The sequence below is a fragment of the Silene latifolia genome, chromosome X (assembly GCF_048544455.1).
Source record: "Silene latifolia isolate original U9 population chromosome X, ASM4854445v1, whole genome shotgun sequence".
In the NCBI taxonomy this organism is placed as follows: Eukaryota; Viridiplantae; Streptophyta; class Magnoliopsida; order Caryophyllales; family Caryophyllaceae; genus Silene; species Silene latifolia.
In genome coordinates, this window is record NC_133537.1 from 342,249,985 (window position 1) to 342,268,612 (window position 18,628).

At 36.2% G+C, this 18,628-nt stretch overlaps 1 protein-coding gene across 7 annotated transcripts; it reads left to right on the top strand.

The window, feature by feature from the left end:
- The first annotated feature begins 785 nt into the window (after positions 1 to 785).
- LOC141619592 (uncharacterized) lies at positions 786 to 18,415 on the top strand. 7 transcript variants are annotated; one of them, XM_074436601.1, is made up of 44 exons: positions 786 to 1,187; positions 2,552 to 2,737; positions 3,391 to 3,480; positions 3,849 to 3,922; positions 4,035 to 4,190; positions 4,426 to 4,540; positions 4,765 to 4,820; positions 5,523 to 5,577; positions 5,657 to 5,713; positions 5,813 to 5,914; positions 6,276 to 6,356; positions 6,461 to 6,513; positions 7,174 to 7,243; positions 7,411 to 7,474; positions 7,820 to 7,968; positions 8,058 to 8,185; positions 8,266 to 8,323; positions 8,599 to 8,696; positions 9,160 to 9,244; positions 9,374 to 9,439; positions 9,586 to 9,645; positions 9,814 to 9,897; positions 9,995 to 10,181; positions 10,858 to 10,901; positions 10,990 to 11,121; positions 11,201 to 11,332; positions 11,444 to 11,496; positions 11,639 to 11,687; positions 12,040 to 12,098; positions 12,491 to 12,624; positions 12,700 to 12,872; positions 13,258 to 13,386; positions 13,500 to 13,585; positions 13,680 to 13,795; positions 13,883 to 13,995; positions 14,076 to 14,199; positions 14,341 to 14,465; positions 14,582 to 14,768; positions 14,861 to 15,071; positions 15,576 to 15,900; positions 16,225 to 16,364; positions 17,040 to 17,161; positions 17,273 to 17,474; positions 17,962 to 18,415. In XM_074436601.1, exons 1-44 carry the CDS (start codon positions 1,083 to 1,085, stop codon positions 18,053 to 18,055), a joined length of 4,929 nt encoding a protein of 1,642 aa, XP_074292702.1. In that variant the 5' UTR covers positions 786 to 1,082; the 3' UTR covers positions 18,056 to 18,415. The 7 variants fall into 7 exon arrangements, with proteins under 7 accessions (XP_074292702.1, XP_074292703.1, XP_074292705.1 ...); XM_074436602.1 differs by having other exon boundaries at positions 14,582 to 14,765; XM_074436604.1 differs by having other exon boundaries at positions 14,582 to 14,732.
- Positions 18,416 to 18,628: the final 213 nt, after the last annotated feature.

The window sequence follows — 18,628 nt, forward strand, 5'->3', positions numbered from 1 at the left end:
AGGTAATAAGCTCAGAAAAAATACACATATATACAAAAACAAGTACTCCTTCCGTACCACACTAATGGTAACATGGTAAAAAAATGGGTTATTTAAGAAAATAGGGTAAAAGTAGGGGCAAAGATGGAAAGTAAAGTGAATATAAGGATTAAATTATTGGGTTGGTGAGTGGATCACAAGTGGTCATTGTGTAAATATAAGGAGAATATATGGGTATTATTGTAAAAAAAGTCCATTTATAGTATGTTACCATTGGTGTGATACGGCCATACTAGGTAAGTGTAACCATTGGTCTGGTACGGAAGGAGTAAGGGGGTGTTTGGCCTTGCTTTTATAAAAGAGTTTTTCCTTTTTAAAAGGACTTATTCATAAACTACTTCTTAAAGAAATTGTAAGTGTTTGACCAAATTTTTAAAAAGTTGTTTTTTCATTATTTGATACGTATGGCCAATTAGTGAACAATTTTTTGTTTTGCTTTTAAGAATATCACATGTATCCCAAACATTACAATTTGAATGAAATTTATATTGACGAAATTTGGAAATATTATGAATAGTCACTTAAATATTATTTTTGGCATGGATAGAATCTTATGTATACAAAGAAAATTAGAAGTAGAAGTAGAAGCCCAATTTCTTTCTTCTACTTCTAGTGGCTTAAATGCTAGTTTATGACTTTTTAAAAGTAGTTTTAAACTCTCTAAAAAATAGTGTTTGGCCTAATTTCTACTTTTTCATTTAGAAAAGCACTTCTAAAGTTAGGCCAAACAGCACCTAAAATACGAGGTAATATATCCGAGGTATATTCCTTTTTATCCCGTCTTATACAGAAGTAACTTGTCCCGATTAATTCTTTTACAAGACGATTTGATAATACGCTATACAAAAACAAAACCAAAAACCTCAAACAACAACAATACAACATCAAACATGTTGATGAAGACTTAAGCAAGTGATCTTCAAGCAATTCACAATGCATTTTGATTCTGCAGTTACTTTGATTCTCAATTTCTGATCCAAAAATTCAATTCAAATCTTTCAAAAACACTGTCGTTTTACTCGATTTTCGATTCAATTGAAATCATGGCGTTCATGGCGGTGCTTGAATCAGATCTACGCGCTCTCTCCGCCGAAGCTCGACGCCGTTATCCCGCCGTCAAAGACGCCGCCGAACACGCTATTTTGAAGGTCTTTTCTCTCTATATCTTCTCAATTTTTTTTATGTGATTGATTTTTTTTTGTGAAATGATGATTTATAGGTCAATTGAGTGTAGTGATCGAAGTTAATGTGAAATTTAGGCAGGAAATGTTTGTTAGAGGTTGTAGAATGATTGGAGAATTGTTTTGCTGGATACTGATTGATAATGTATTAAATTGTCGAAAATGTCGCGTTTATTGAGCTGTGATTGTTGTTGTTTTTCGCGTAAATTGGTGAAAATTCGAGTGTGAAATGATGACTTCCAGGTCAGTTGAATGTATTGATCGAAGTTCATGTGGGGAATTTAGGTAGGAAATGTTTGTAAGAGGTAGTAGAATGATTGGAGAATTGCTTTGCTGGATACCGATGTGAAGCTGTCGAAAGTATTGACGTTTATTGAGCTAGTGATATTGAAGTTATCGATTTTCAGACGAATTTCCAGTGTGAAAAGATGATTTTATGTCAATTGAGCATAGTGATCGAAGTTCATGTGGAATTTAGGTAGGAAATGTTTGTTAGAGGTAGTTGAATGATTGGAGAATCGTTTCCCGGATACTGTTTGATAGTGTATTATATTAAAACTGTTGATAATATCGACATTTATTGAGCTAGTGAGTTGGACTTTATCCATTTGCAGTGGCACTTTCAGTGTGATTGTTTGTTTGTTTGTCTGAATCGGTGAGTTTTCGAGTGTGAAGTGACGATTTCTAGTTCAGCCGACTGTAGTGATCTAAGTTCATCTGGAATTTAGTTAGGAAATGTTTGTTAGAGGTAAATGAATCAGATAGCTGTTTTCCTGAATATTAATTGATAGTGTATTTAGCATTTTAGCTGTCGGAAAAATATGGATGTTTATTGAGCTGGTGAGATGGAATTTATCAATTTGCAGTCGAATTTTCAAAATGATTGTTTTTTTTTTTTAATTGTTGAAATTTCGAGTGTGAAATGATGGTTTCTAAGTCGTTGAAGTGTAGTGATCTAAGGTAGGACATGTTTGTAGAGGTTGAAAATGTTTGAATTGGTGAAATTTCGAGCGTGAATGATTTCTAGGTAGTTAAGTGTACTTATTTAAGTTCATCTGGAATTCAGGCAGGAAACGTTTGTTAGGGCTAGTAGAGTCATTGGAAAAATGTTTTTTTTGGATACTGATTGATAGTATAAGATTGTTAAAGGTGGTAAAATGCTAAGGATAAGGAACAATTAGGCATTGAAATATCTTTTGATCGGAGAATTGTTTTCCAGATAGTGTATTACGCTGTCAAAAATACGTCGACATCTATTTACAATTGTTGAGTTATAAGTTGCTTCTCATGTACTTTCTACATTATAATGAAAAATCCAATGATTTATGCAGCTCCGGACATTGTCAAATCCAAATGATATTGCTAATAGTGAGGATATTTTACGGATCTTTTTGATGGCTTGTGAGGTCAGAACTGTAAAGTTGAGTGTTATCGGGCTTTCATGCCTGCAAAAGCTAATATCTCATGATGCTGTTGCTCCCTCAGCATTACAAGAGATATTATCGACCTTGAAAGAGGTAAGCACATCTCTATTAAAAATCCATGTTGGCATGTTGTCGGATTTGCTCAACCCCTACCGAATCACAAATTTGTTTGTCCATATTCTGCCATGGCACGTAATTTGTATAATACATATCAAACACTTTATTATATGTGTCTCGAATCAGATGTTACATATTCATATATAGACAAGTATGTTTAAAACAGTGTGATTTCACCTTTCACTTGGATATCTGTAAAAGTGGTCTGGAATGGAAGACTTGCTGTTAGTAAATGACGTTTTATCGAACAGGGAACTGGCCATTTCTGTAAATTTTCCTACCATTTGGCTGTAGTGATGGCTTGTTATCAATCAGATTGCAAAACAGTCGATTGGTGTATTTTGAACCTCTATTTAAAAATAAAATAAAATTTTATTTAGTTGTAGAATTTGTGTTTTTTTTCCCATGAAGCAGTGAAGCAATGTTAGAGTTTGGTCATCGTGTTGATGTGGAATTTACTGGTTAATACCATTGCTCTTGGGTTTGTGGGAAACACTTTCTCGACTATTTGTTCCAAAACATCATCAATGAGACTGCCTTATATTACTAATAACCAGAGCTGGCTTAATTGGCTCTTGTTTTGGTATTTGTTGATTGTTCATGTATTTTTGTTCTGGACCTGTCAATAGCATGCAGAAATGTCTGATGAGAGCGTCCAGCTGAAGACCCTCCAAACTATATTAATAATATTCCAGTCGCGGTTGCATCCAGAAGATGAGGTTTTTCTTCTGTTCATCTCCTGTCTTTGAGCTATCTTGTTATAATCTTAACTACTGTGGTAAAAAAATGTCAGTTTCAACTGCATTTACTAATCGTGATGGCTGGCTCCAGTTTGCGATATGATTTTTAAACAGATTGAGTAACAAATATGGTTTGACATTATCATACTTCAGACGTTTATTTTCTCTCCATTCAAGAGATTCACTTTTTACTTATCTAAATGATAACATGTTCATCTTTGTAAAGGAAGTAAACAATCCCCTTCTCCAGTCACATAAGGCCTTGAGTGGTCCTTTTTTTAAGTTTTACTTTAGGGGTGCTCGACGATGTTTTGGGACATATTTCTAATGCACTTCTTCTATCTCAGGAAAATATGGCTCAAGCTCTTTGTATATGTCTCCGACTTTTGGAAAATAATCGATCGTCTGATAGTGTAAGAAAGTAAGTCAGTTTTTTTGTAACTGTGTTTTCTTCATCATTTTATTTGAAAATATTGTTTACCTTTTTCCTGCATTTGCTAACCTTTCTTTTGTAAATATCATGATAACTGCAGCACAGCAGCTGCAACTTTTAGACAAGCAGTGGCCTTGGTTTTTGATCATTTGGCTCGTGCTGAATCACTTCCGTCAGGCAAATTTGGTTCTGTTGGTCAAATCTATAGATCAAATTCTGTTACTGGAGATGTTAGTCGCAGTATCCATCATTCAGAGTAAGTGTGATTTTGGCTGGTTGTTCTGGCATCCTTATTCTGCTCATAAACATTCATTTCAATGAGGCTGTCACACTTGTATTCTCTGTTATACTTATGGGTAAATTAGTAGTCTTTGCTTGACCTGTCAGTCCATGCTACTTTTCTAAATATCTTACCCAAGCACTCCTTGATTCCTTTTATATAATCTTGTTTACATGGGAATTGACCATCTTGTTTACATTGGAATTGACAGGGAATATGATAGTGTTTCTGTAGTTAAACTTGTAACAAGAGACAGCCTTACCAAAGCTGGAGCAATCGGGCTTCGTTTATTGGAGGATCTGACGGCGCTTGCAGCAGGTGGATCTGTATGTGCTGAATTGAAACTTGAGATTCCTTCACTCACCGCTTTCGTGTATTATGCTTGATGTTTCTAAGTTTCTTTCGTGACTGGAAAATATGTACTCTTCACTCCCTAAATTATGTTCAGAAAACCAGTCTTTTAGCTTAATCATTGGATATCATTCAAGTCACAGAAATATTAGCTTTAGAACTCTCTACCTGTTAATGATAACGTAATGCAACATTCCAGGCTGCTTGGCTGCATATTACTTCGGTGCAACGATCATTTGCTCTTGATATACTCGAGTAAGATTAACTTTTTATTTCTTTGCCATTTTTATACTCTATTCCAAACAAAGTTTTAAACAATTGAAAGGCTGTAAAGAGTATGTTTCATTTGGCCTTGGAGCATTGCACAAGTTATAGGTTGTGGTTGGGAAACCATGGCACTGGATACGAAAAAATATGTAGCAAAACCTTTTTTAGTTTATATATTTAAATTAAATTAAACGAATATTGACTTTATGTATCATTTGCTTACTTTATGAGGATTACAAGCATAAGAAGTTGCTTATTCAATAATATAGTGGTGAACCGTGAACAAGTGATGATAAAATAGAGCTTTTATTTATCATTACTGAGTGAGGAATCATCGTGACTAACCTAATTTGGATACTCTGAAGTTCAAGATGAGGAATCATTGCTTGTTCATTTTTATTTCAGTGTGTATCTGTCACTTTTTGTTTCTCTGATTATTGGTCATTTTTGTGTCACTGAATTACAAGTGATGCTTTGCCACCTGTATAACGCTATTAAACAAATATTGCCACCGAGCCAAACTGTACAGTTTTGGACAAATCATGACTTCCTGATGTTGGATTATTGTATCATTCACCTTGTTCTGCCTTTGGTTGGTTTTGAGTTTGTTCCAAATTGTGCAACATTGCTATCATCTTGACCAATTCTTTTTGGCTATTATTAATGAAATACTATTTTGCTGTGCTTTAGGTTCATCCTATCAAATTATGTGGCTGTTTTTAGAATACTGGTGCCTTACGAGCAGGTGAATGAGCACATCTTCTGTGGTTTTGACACTATAACTGTTGAGTCTTAAATTTAACAAACTGGCTTAAATGGTGCAGGTCTTGCGCCACCAAATATGCTCTCTTCTAATGACCTCTCTTCGTACTAATGCGGAGGTAGCACATGGTTTTGACAGATTCTAATATCTCACTCCACAAGTAATTGGACGCAATGGCAAATTGAAGCCTTCATTTTTTACTTGTTTCTTTTTTCAGGTTGAAGGAGAAGCTGGAGAACCCTTTTTTCGACGGTTGGTGTTGCGTTCTGTTGGCCACGTTATTAGATATTACAGTTCATCTCTCGTCACTGAATCTGAGGTATTTAACACTGAAGATACTTTTGAGAAGTTTATTGGTAGATTAAGGTTGTTTCCCTTTTAAGCTAGTGGTAATTTTGAGGTTAATTACTTTGATGCAGATCTCTAATTTAAAAAACTCCCCTTCTCATGATTGTCAAGACCTTTAATATATGTTATATTATGGAAAAGCTAAGAAGCTGTAACCAGCAATAGCATCTATGAATGTATCGTTTATTATCAGAGTCATAGGTCCTGCATCAATTGTTTACATCTTAGCAATTACTGGTAGGAAAATACCTTTGTCCAGAGTACTGAAAGTCTGAAAAGCTTCCGAGTTAGATCTGACCCAGTCTGCTTTACTTTTTTGTATCCTGTGGCAGGTTTTCCTCAGTATATTAGTGAGGGTTACCACTCTTGATCTACCGTTATGGCACCGCATTCTTGTTCTTGAAATTCTAAGGGTATGTTTTTTTATTTCATTTTCCGGTCAAAATCAGCAAATCTGTCCTTACAATTTTATCCGGTTGATTTTTTACTCTTGTTAGATATCTGTGAAATATGACAGGGCTTTTGTGTTGAGGCGCGGACCATGCACATTCTTTTCCAGACTTTTGATATGTAAGACTTGATTCTGTTTATAAAATGCGGCACACACACACACACATGAAGTGTATATTTCTGCAAAAAAAAAACTTCCATTTTGTGATTTAAATTGCGTCCATCATCCTAGTTTAGTCCAGTTATTTGGATGTAGATGGTGGTAGTTTTGACAACAAATTCTGCCCTAGACATGTCATCTTGACCGTTAACAACATTTCAACAACATTACCCCAGTGTCTCAATGGCTCTCGCAAATCGCGGTAAAGGAGAAGGGAGGGGGGAGTCGGATGTACTCAACCTTACACTTGTGTTAGCAACACAAAGAGGCTGTTTCCGAATGACCCGAGATGAAAATTGCCTCCAGACCTGCATTGAAGGACTGCTACTTTACAAGGGAAAGGAGTGCAACCACTTTAGTGAGCCATCTTAAACTTAACGAACAAGAAAAAGAAAAAATTTCCTTGTTCTCATTGAGAAGGGCTTCAATTTTCCCTTGTTCTCATTATTTGTAATAATTTAGAAGGGCTTTTAATGTACTCCCTCCATCTCAAGTTAAGTTCTCATTTGACCACAAAAGGTCAAATAAGAAGATTATTTTGAGATGAAAGTAGTGATAAATTACAGTGTAATACTGTAATCTTCTACGTTGTTTTATCTTTTAATGGATGAAATTTCTAGGGATCCAAGTAACACGAACGTTGTAGAGTACATGGTGAAAGCGCTTGCACGTGTTGTCTCATACTTACAGGTGAGAGTTTTGGAGCATCTTTGTACTGCGTGGCACTAAAATTCAACTAATTATTTGGCTTGGTCGTCAATGCCATTGCTGAAAGGACCTACGTAGCTAATTAACAAGTACAGTACTAAACTCTTTTTTTGTGGAATGTTACTGACCATATCTAATTGATGGGCAAGGTTCAAGACACAAGTGAAGAGAGTTTGGCAGCAGTTGCTGGGATGTTCAGCAGTAAAGCCAAAGGTGAGTTATTGAGTTTCTTTCTTTTGAAGTTGTTTACATGTAAAAAAAAAAAAAAAATTGTAGCATGGTTCAGTTGATTTCCTTCCTAATTTTTTGTGTTGCACAAACTGTTAGTTTTCTATAGTTTTCGAATCTCCACAACTTAGTCTCCTAATTGATATCCTTCCTAAGTTATTCCATCATAAATTGATGACATGTTTGCAATATAATCTCAAAAGTAATACAGAACAAATGTAAAATTTCGGGTACCATGGCAAAAATGGCTAACCTCAGGGGGTACCATTGTGAATTTTCCTACAGTGGAACTTCTTGGTATATGAGCCACTTGACCTTTGTGTGTGACAGGCATTGAGTGGAGCTTGGACAACGATGCATCAAATGCTGCAGTATTGGTTGCAAGTGAGGCCCATGCAATTACATTGGCAATTGAGGGTCTTTTAGGTGTTGTCTTTACCATTGCCACTTTAACAGATGAAGCTGTAGATATGGGAGAGGTGACGGCTTTTCTCTCATTTCATGATGCCTTCTGAGCTTTCTCTGTTGTTGCACCTTACCATTGAAAATGTAATAAATGATCTTTCAGCTTGAATCCCCTAAATGTGAGTCAGATGCTCCGGCTAAGCTGACAGGAAAGACTGCATCTCTCTGTTATTCAATGGTCGATTCACTATGGCTGACGATACTTGATACGCTCTCTCTAATTTTGGCAAGGTATGTTTCATTTCCTGCAAATGCTGTAGTAATCTCATTAGAGCTCATTTTTTTTCCCTAAGTCGAAGTTAATGTGGTAGAACACAAGGTGAGGCTATTGTATTGGAGATTTTGAAGGGCTATCAAGCCTTTACTCAGGTATGATGGCCTTAATATTACTCTTGAATTTTTTTTCTCATTATAAACATAATAACTTGTATACACTTAAGTGTGCATATCAATAGTACAGACTACAGAGTGCGTCTTCTCAAACTCTTACATACAAATGCTTTACTGTCATATATATACAGTGACAGTAAAGTATGACAGTAAAGCATTTTTATATATTTGCACACTTAAATGAATATGACTTCTATACACTTAAGCCTATCTGTTTTAGATGTTAGTTTTTTAGTTTTTTTCTTTGCTAACAGGCTTGTGGCGTACTTCAAGCAATTGAGCCATTGAACTCTTTTCTAGCATCCCTCTGCAAATTTACTATCAGTGTCCCTGTCGAGGTTGAAAAGAAAAGGTTTGAAATTTCTGACTATAAATTATTTTTTTCTTGATCAATAAATATTTTGCTGTCTAGTTTTTAGAATTGCTTTAGAAAGTAATTGTAAGTTTGGTTTCTTGTTTTGTTCATTTCGTTATGAACCAAGTTACAATCAGTTTGCTGTATGTAATACCTATTTAAAATATACTACCAAAGTCAAAAAATATTTGTTTCAGAAAATAAAATGATCATGCATTTCATGAAAAGATTGACGCCACAAACTATTTGTATACTTGTATGAAAATACCTACTTAATGCGGGACAACCTCAAAATTTGTATGACATTAGGTAATGACAATGTTTGTTATCCTTAGTTTGTCACTGACCTCATCGTTGTGATGTCTAACTTAATAGACTGTTTATAATAATTGTACATTGGATTTGGTATTGATCTTGCAACCTAAGTACCTTGATCATGCGTTGCAACTCAATTTTGCAGTTCTTTACAATCTCCAATGTCAAAGCGCACCGAAGCTCTAGTTGATCAGAGAGATAGCATTGTCCTTACTCCCAAGAATGTTCAGGTAGGCATAATGATGTATTTGTTCTGTTTAAAACTTTCTTCACCACCAGCTCTATCGAAGAAACAATGATTTTCTGCGGATGTGGTTTTCTCCAGTTATTTACCTTTTTGTGCTTATCTTTTATGTCAGGCATTGAGAACTCTCTTCAACATAGCTCATCGGCTACACAATGTGCTAGGTCCCTCTTGGGTGTTGGTAAATAGTTGTCTTGCTTGTGCATTCAACAGCTGATATTGAAAGAAGATACTTCATGGCATATTTGGGAAAAAGTCCCTTGGTGCCTTTTTTTACTTATTCGTGTCTTCTAAAATAAAAAAATATCATGCTATTTATTATGGCAGGTACTGGAGACTTTAGCAGCCTTGGATCGTGCAATTCACTCACCACATGCTACAACTCAGGTATTACTCTTTTTGTTGGTTATTATCTTCGAATTCAACTAAAGTTGCTCTACTTTTTTGTTGTGCAACAGTGAAGTTTATCTTACTAACTTGTCATCGCAGCTCTGTTTTCAACCTTTTATTTTTCTTTTGAACTATCTTCTGTTTAGCTTATATAAACTCCTGCAGGAAGTGTCAACCGTCACCAGGCTCAGCAGGGAGTCATCTGGCCAATATAGTGATTTCAATATTCTCTCATCTTTAAATTCTCAGGTAGTTTGTGTTTACAACTGGGGTATAGGTTCTCTAGTGCTGGAGCCTGGATGTACATTTTCAACTAAAATCTAACTTTTAGTTTACATGTTTGTAGTTGTTTGAAAGTTCGGGATTGATGCATATTTCTGCGGTGAAGTCACTTGTCTCTGCCCTTTGCCTGTTATCAGAACAATCGTTACGCGGAGCTTCCAGTGGCTCTTCTCCAGCATCAATTCAGAAAATGGGAAGCATAAGTTTTTCAGTTGAAAGGATTATATGTATCCTTGTTAATAATGTTCATAGTAAGTGCTCTATTGGCTTACTCATTTCCATTGTCCAGTCTCCCTCTTCTCACTCTCTGGACCTTTGAGATGTCTTTTGGTGTCTTTTAGAGTGAGTGACCTTGTGAAAAATTTCAGTGCATTTAAGATTGAAAAGTATAGTGCCTCGAGGGCTCTTCCCAAATTTGGGGGTTAGGTGTACGCAATCTTTTCCCCTGTGTTAAGAGATGTTGTACATGATTCAATTAAACTTGCGTCAAGAATTGCATCCTGCTAAAGCGCTAATACACTTTCACATTGTTAGTTTTAACTCTTTAGCGAGCCTTTTTTCTATATTCAATAATTATCGAAACCAAAGACTCAACTCCAATCGATATGGAAAAAAAGTAGAGAGGGGCGATTAAGATATATTCTTTTTAATATCCTTTGACATCAGTGTTGACCGGAAGTGAGTCTTGTTTTAAAGTAGGGAGTATATTTCTTAAACATTGAGAATGTTATGCTTAATTATTCGAGCAGTTGAGCTCTTGAGCGCAAAAAAAAAAAAAGAAATTCTATCCGTTTTTTTTTTTCGGGGTTCATTTTTATTTTATCAGCATTTTAGTTGTGGCTGTCATTTTCCTATTTGGTTGGAGCTTGATCTTTCTAATGTATGTAAAATGCTAATTGATAATTCTCGTTCACTTATTCATGGCAGGAGTGGAGTCTTTGTGGGACCCAGTTGTTAGTCATTTTCTCGAGGTAACGCTACCAATATCAGAGAATTGCTGCTACAGTTCTGAATTTCTGATGGCTTCTGGTGAATTTTTACGTGACATCTTAATTACAGCTTGCTGAGAACTCTAATCAACATTTGAGGAATATGGCACTTGATGCTCTAGACAAGTCAGTGTGCGCTGTTTTGGAGTCCCAAAAATTACAGGATCGTGTGACACCAGGATCTCTTCCAAATTCTAAGCATGTGGGTGTCATACTAAAATCCTTTAAAGAAAAATATCCTGATAATTGTGATAGAAATAATTTTTTATTTTCTGTGACAGATAAAAAATGCATCGACAGAGTTGAGGTCACTTGAACGTGCTGTCATCGCACCTTTGAGGATACTTTACTTTTCTGCACAGAGTTTTGACGTCCGGGCTAGATCCCTAAAGATTCTTCTTCATGTTTTGGAGGTATTGTTAGTTTCTTATCTGAATTAATTTTTCACTTGTCCTGCTATAAAATCATTACTTCTTTTTTTCTGGTGAAGATAAAATCATTACTTTTTGCAAATTTATTTACAGATTCATGGGGAAAAACTATATGATAGCTGGTCAGATATACTTGAGATGCTAAGGTATGTTCCTCGTCCTTTTGCTAACTGTCTTGCATTTTGCTGAAAACTTCTGTGTGCTCCTCCACTATTCAAAGAAAAAAGTTTTTGTTTTCATTTCCCTGACAATGTTTTCATTCTTCCCTTGTTCTGCTGATCCCTCAAGGTCAGTGGCTTGTGCGCCTGAGAAGGATCTGGTCACACTTGGTTTCCAGGTTAGTTTGTTATGACAATTGGTCAAAAGCTTACGCTCTGTGCATTTATATTGGTCATGCTGTCAGCTGTCCTATTGCATGTCTGTCGGTCCATCGGAGATGTATTATTAGTTTTTAGGTATGTTATGAAGCCTTTTCTCCGTGGTTTTAATTAGACATGTTGACCGAAAGATATATTCATCAGCTGCCGTACAATGATTTTCTGGTAAATGGTATATTTGTAAATTCCCCATTCTGCCTTGTGACATCTTGAGAACCATTTTAAGTGATGGTGCTTTATAATGTAAGCAACCTACTTATTCTCTTTATTAACAGCTAATGTATAATACTAAATCTTTTGTTGCTTATTCAGAGCCTTCGTGTCGTTATGAATGATGGACTCTCGGCCATTCCCATAGATTGTCTTAAAGTGTACGTTTTCTCTGAATTTTCTCCATGGTTAATATTGTTGTAAATAGATTTATATAGATTCGACGGACCATTGGTTGTGTAAATGATCTCAAATATTTTAAAGATCTTTCATTTTAATCTAGCTATAAGTTTTTTTCCCCCTTTGATTAAACCAAACCAATGACCTTTGTATTTGAACCACAGTAGAAAAGATTGCATACACGCAAGTATGCAACTGTCTTACTTATCTAAGGATCTATGGATGTGGGAGACTTTGAGACATCGGGATAATATTGTTTTTGTTATTGTTAAGCTGAGGAAGCCTGGATGACCTGTCATAGAATTGGGGGATATAATTAATTCGTGACAGGTCCATATCAGCAATTGATTCATGGTTTTCAATTTTATTGCAGATGCATTGATGTTACAGGAGCCTACAGTACTCAGAAGACTGAGTTGAACATAAGCCTTACTGCAATTGGTCTCTTGTGGACTACAACTGATTTTATAGCAAAAGGACTCTCTCTTAGGGGTAGCAGTGAAAACGGTAGGCATCTTCAATTCAGAATATGAGGCTGTTTATTAATAGTTCATAAAGCTTTAGGCTCTTAATAACTTGCAGGAAAGATAGATATTTCTTCTTCTGAGAAAACAGATGGTGAATGGGAGGAAGAAGCGCCAACATTGAAGAAAGTTAGTGGCCAAGATTCTTTGTTGAATGATAGTGAACGTGACGAGTTGCTGATCACTATTTTCTCATTACTTCAAACGCTTGGAGCAGATGAGAGGCCTGAGGTATTAAAATTATTCATCTTATGGTACCTTCAGTCTGGTATTTGGTCATATTTAATAATGCTAAATCTATTAAAACATGTTTCTTATCTGAAATCTATTTACATTTAATTATTGTTCCTCTTAATTAATTTGACCTTGTTGGAGATGTGACAATGAAGTACATGTAGCAGTTGGTATTTTATATTTGTTTAAACTTTGGAATTCTTACTGAAGAATGTTAATTACAGCTTCACTAGTTACTACAACTGTAACTTATTTACTAATTAAATTTGTTCAGATGAACCACATAAAGGGTTAATTCTTCATGACAAGGTGGTTAAAGTTACTCACAGTTATTGCTTATTCTTTTGGTTGCTTCTAATTTACAGAGTACTATACTTTGCAGGTTAGAAACGCTGCTATTCGGACACTATTTCAAATCCTTGGCACTCATGGACAAAAGCTTTCACAGGGCATGTGGGAGGATTGCCTTTGGAACTATGTTTTTCCATCACTAGATCGCTCTTCTCACATGGTACTTTGTTAATACCTTTTAGAATTTATCGGATTGCATAGAAACTTAGTCTGACTGTCTCCGCCAAACCGAAAGTGAACAAATAGTTATTGATGTATTTTCATCTTCTGTAGGCTGCTACATCATCTAGAGATGAGTGGCATGGAAAAGAGCTAGGAACACGTGATGGAAAGGCAGTTCACATGCTCATACATCACAGGTAATTGTTTTAGCATGTTACTCCCATCTCTTTGAACTTTCATCCTTTCATGTAAACCTTCTTACATTGTTGAAATTTAACATTACATGTGAAGTCGCAACACCGCTCAGAAGCAGTGGGATGAAACACTTGTGGTGGTTCTCGGTGGAATAGCTCGTATTTTACGTTCTTTCTTTCCCTATCTGAGAACTTTTAGCAATTTTTGGTCTGGTGAGTTTCATTGGGTGTTGATCACAATCTTTTATTCTTATTGATTGAAGATTTTATCTAGGATAATTTATTTATTTTTTGCTGCAGGATGGCAATCCCTTATTAATTTTGTTAGCAGCAGCATCTTGAATGGTAGTAAAGAGGTTGCACTGGCTGGGATAAACTGTTTACAGACAACTGTTCTCTCTCACTCTGCTAAGGTGATGATTCGTCAGTCTGATATCCTATTAGTTCTCTATTTAGCTTCCAAGACTTTTCTGAAAAAATGATTGTGTATCAGGGAAACTTGCCTATCGCTTACCTTAAGTCTGTACTTGATGTTTATGGACATGTTCTTCTTGAATCATCGAACCATGTTGATCTAGTTGTCGTAAAAGTGAAGCAAGAGACACTTCATGGGCTAGGTAATATTGGCATACCGTTTTTAAAATGTTCCAACACCCCTGTCCTCACTCCTTGCTAACATAGGGTGACCGTATTTATTTTTAGTTTTTAACTGTTTCTCTTATTTTATTTGTCTAATTTTGGGTGGTTTCAAAAATCAGGTGAATTGTTTGCTCATGCATATCAGATGTTCGATGTTGAAATGTACCAGCAGCTACTAGAAGTAGTGCATGTAGTAATTCAAACCACAATAACCGATGAAATCAATGATGTGGATACTGTAAGCGTGAGTACATCTCAGAAAGCATGAAAATTTAATGATCAAAGTGTTGATAAACTTTTCAGGGAATGTGTAACATGTACAGATAAAGGTTTTGACATACTTTTAAATGCACTTTTCAGGGATGTCTACCCCCTTTGCAACGTACTGTACTAGAAGTCTTGCCATTGTTATGTCCATCGGAGCAGCTATCCACTATGTGGTCTCAATTTCTTCAGTCTATCTTGAAGTATCTACCACGAGCACCCCCTGAGTCAAAGCTTCAAAAAGATGGTAAGCTAGACGTGGCCAGAGGCGGGATACATGGTAGTATGTGGGCTAAATCTTGTGGCTGCTAGAAATATTTCAATAACCAACAGTGTATATTAAAAAAGCTGGTTTTGCACTTCTTTGGACTGCAGAAGCTGAACAGGTGGCTAAACATGAAACCTTTAATGGTGCAAGTTCTGCATCTCTAAGGTTGATGGAAACCGCAGAGGAATCTGATATCTCCTCTTTGCATAGCAGCATTTTTTCTGAGAAGCTTATCCCTGTGATTATTGATGTGTTCTTGCGGGCTCCAGATCATGAGAAGTACACTATATATCCCGAAATCATTCAGACTTTAGGAAGGTAGGACCTGAATGAATCACATATGCACATGTTGATGTGTGCGTGCATGATACTGTTACTTACTATATAGGTGGAGCCATGTCACTGACCCAAATAAGAACTCGTCTTTTCATCTGTATGTTGATGTTGATGATATTACCCATGGTAGCTTGAGAGTGTAATTACCCATCTCTCACTTTGTATATGGGTGTCGCCCCTGCGGTGTATTTTTCTACACGAGTGTCACCTCCTTGGTGCCCCTTAATGTATATCATCTCTACTACTTATTAAAAAAAAAAATACGATGAGAGGACGGGTGTGCTAGATTTCACATATAACAGTTGTGCTTTTTAGGCATACCATATTTAAGATTCTCTTAGCTACTGCATTTTTTTGGCAAATCACTTGGAGTGCTGTCATTTGAGCTGAGTTTTGACTCACTTCAATCGGATTATCATGTAAGATGTGTGTCATTTGAGTTGAGTTTTAACTCCCTTCTTGCCTAACTGATTTCATCTGATTCAGATGCATGACAACTAGAAGAGATTGTCCAGATAGTGCAGTATGGAGGCTAGCTGTTGAAGGCTTTAATCATGTTCTAATTTCTGATATCGGCCAACTATCACAAAAAAGTGAAACTATTTCAAGTATTAGCACAGCTGCAAAAAATCGCATCTGGAAAGAAATAGCTGACGTGTACGAAATATTTCTAGTGGGATACTGTGGACGAGCTTTATCCTCAAATAGTATGTCTACTACTGCGCTGAAGACCGATATGTCATTAGATATGGCCATTTTGAGTACTCTTGGTGACAAGATACTCAAGTCGCAGATTAATGCCCCAGTTGATGTAAATTTCCTTCTAATCTTATCTCTGCAATAATTACATACAAGTAGTAAAATATATACTACCTCCATGCCACTTTGTTCTTCCCATTATTCAAGATTCTCCTCACAAATTGTCAAAAAAAAAAAAAAAAAAAAAGATTCTCCTCACATATATTGATAAATGGAAGAACCAAAGTGAAATTAAGGTTAATAAATTAATATGCCTTGACATGTCAGGATTAATTTGTCAACAAAATAATCGGATTTAAATATGCATTCAGAGTCACAGTTTGAATTTCAATTTATCGGAAATCTTTACTAATTTGAGACATCTTAAAATCTCCAGATTCTACAAAGATTAGTTTCTACTTTGGATCGGTGTGCTTCAAGGACATGCTCCTTGCCTGTGGAGACCGTGGAACTTCTGCCTTCACACTGCTTGCGATTTTCATTGGCTTCTTTGCAGAAGCTGTTTACATTGACTAGGTATCCAACATGTCTTTTTATTTTAGTTTTTATTTTTTCTAATTTGGATGAGGGAAATTTAACATATGAAAAGGCACTGTAAAAGGATAAATCCAACATGATGATTCCAATTTATACATTTTTTGGGGAACATTATATTTCAAACATATGCAATTGTTGTATGCACCTAAGGTTCACGGATGCCACTGTGAATACTGTACTGAATTTGGAATTGTGAGACGTATCTTACTATCTTGTCTCTTTTCACTATCCCTGTGTAACATGGGTTGTCACAGTTTGGAAGATGGTTCCCTTGTCTATTGGTGGTGCACTTGGGTTGAACAAAATCATCGTATATTTAATGATGGTGCCTCTTCACATCAAGAGTTCAAGTTTCATTTTTTGAAGCTATTATACATTAGGAGTCATATGTTCACTCGAACTGAAACTTGTCTTTTCTTCTTTTTGTAAATAAGATTACCCACAATTGTTTGAGAGCATACTTGTTCATCGCTTAGTTTGTACATGGGCGTCACATCTAGGATGTCTTTTTATATATGGTGTTGCCTCCACGGTGGCCTTTTATACATGGGCGTCGCCCCATCGGTGTCTCTTAAACAATAGTATAGTTTACTTCTCAAGAAAAACATTATATCCTACTTTATCCTACTTAATGAAACAAAAAATTATTTGCAGTTTTGGAAATGATGATGATTGGAACTTGCCAAGATCGGAGATCAGCAAAATTGCTGTCAAAGTGCTGATGGAGAGATGTGAAAACATATTTAACAGACTGTTAATTGATGAGGCCGCTTTAGGTGTGGCTCAATTGCTATGCGTTGGATTTAGAAATATACTTTAATTTTTATTCTATTTTCAAAGCTCTCTGCAGCCCTATATGTACTCATGAGCAACAAAACTTCTTGCAGGTAATCGGCCATTGCCATCAGCAAGATTTGAAGAAGTGGTATACGTACTTCAGGAGCTTGCTCATTTGAGAATTCACCCCGACATCTTGTCTGTTCTCCCTTTGCATTCCAGTCTGAAACATATTGTGACAGAAGGGAATCATGAAATTCAGGCACATCTCCTCGCTCTACATCCATCACTTTGTGAACTTGTCGTTTCAAGGTGAGATGATTGCTTTTTTCTTGTTTAGGCGGGATTAATAACAACTACCGCTACTGTTGTTCACTATTTATTCCTTCTATTGTTCTTTGGAAAATTATTTATTCACGCACTTCCACTTTGGTGCCTTTTAATGTTTGGTTAATTGACTTAATTCACGGTTGAACAGACTTAACTTTTAAGTCAGCGGGGGCGAAAGGGTAATATTGTAAGGGGGACTCGAAAAAATTCGCTAATTTTAACTAAAAATTTCGAAATTTTCAAACGGCAGCGGGGGCGACCGCCCCTGCTAGCCCCCCTCGCTCCACCACTGACTCCATCGATTTAGTGATGGTTTAGGTTTTACAGAAGTGTACTCATACTGTATCGTATTTAACATTTTTTACTCTTAAAAGTTCCATACTTGATTGCTGCATATATACAGAAGCAGTAGCCATGTCTAGAATTTGATTAGGAAACACTAACGCGCACTTGGTCATTCTATCGACAGGGAACCTAGAGTCCGGGAGCTGGTCCAGGTACTGCTTAGACTAATCAGTCAAATGCTGGGCCTTCGTAAGTTAACTCAACCTTTTCAGTTGTAGACGGCCGCATCCATCGTTTCCCATGTTGAGATGACGGTGAGTAAAAAAAAAGTTGTGTAACGATTCTTTTGTACAAGTAGTTTTCTTTTAAAAAAATTTAGCTTTGAATTGGCGGTCCAGGTGACGTGTTGGCAAACCTGTGATCGTCCTGTAATTAGGTGACCAATACCGTTGGACTAATTTCACCCTCGTTTTGTAGCGTTTTCGTGTAGCAATTTATGTACATTAGTATACAATAGGGAAATTGAAAGTTTTTTACAATTTGTTGTAATTCATAACTAACATTTTTGGACTCTACAGACTACAGTCAATTGCCATTGTAAATTTGTAATATCTAATTTCATTTTGATTTATCGTCCACTCGGGTGAGAGTTTATATATTTTCTTTTTTGAATTACAAATTTGATTAATGGAAGCGTCGAGCTATAGAAATTCTGGCCTACTACCGTTTTGTGGCCTGTGACTTGGGCAACCATGATCAGTATAGGTTCATAAACGACGAAGACAGAAGGAACCCCGAGTTAGGATTAGAGCTGTCAATCGGATCCACTGGGTTGAGTTCGAGTGTGGGGT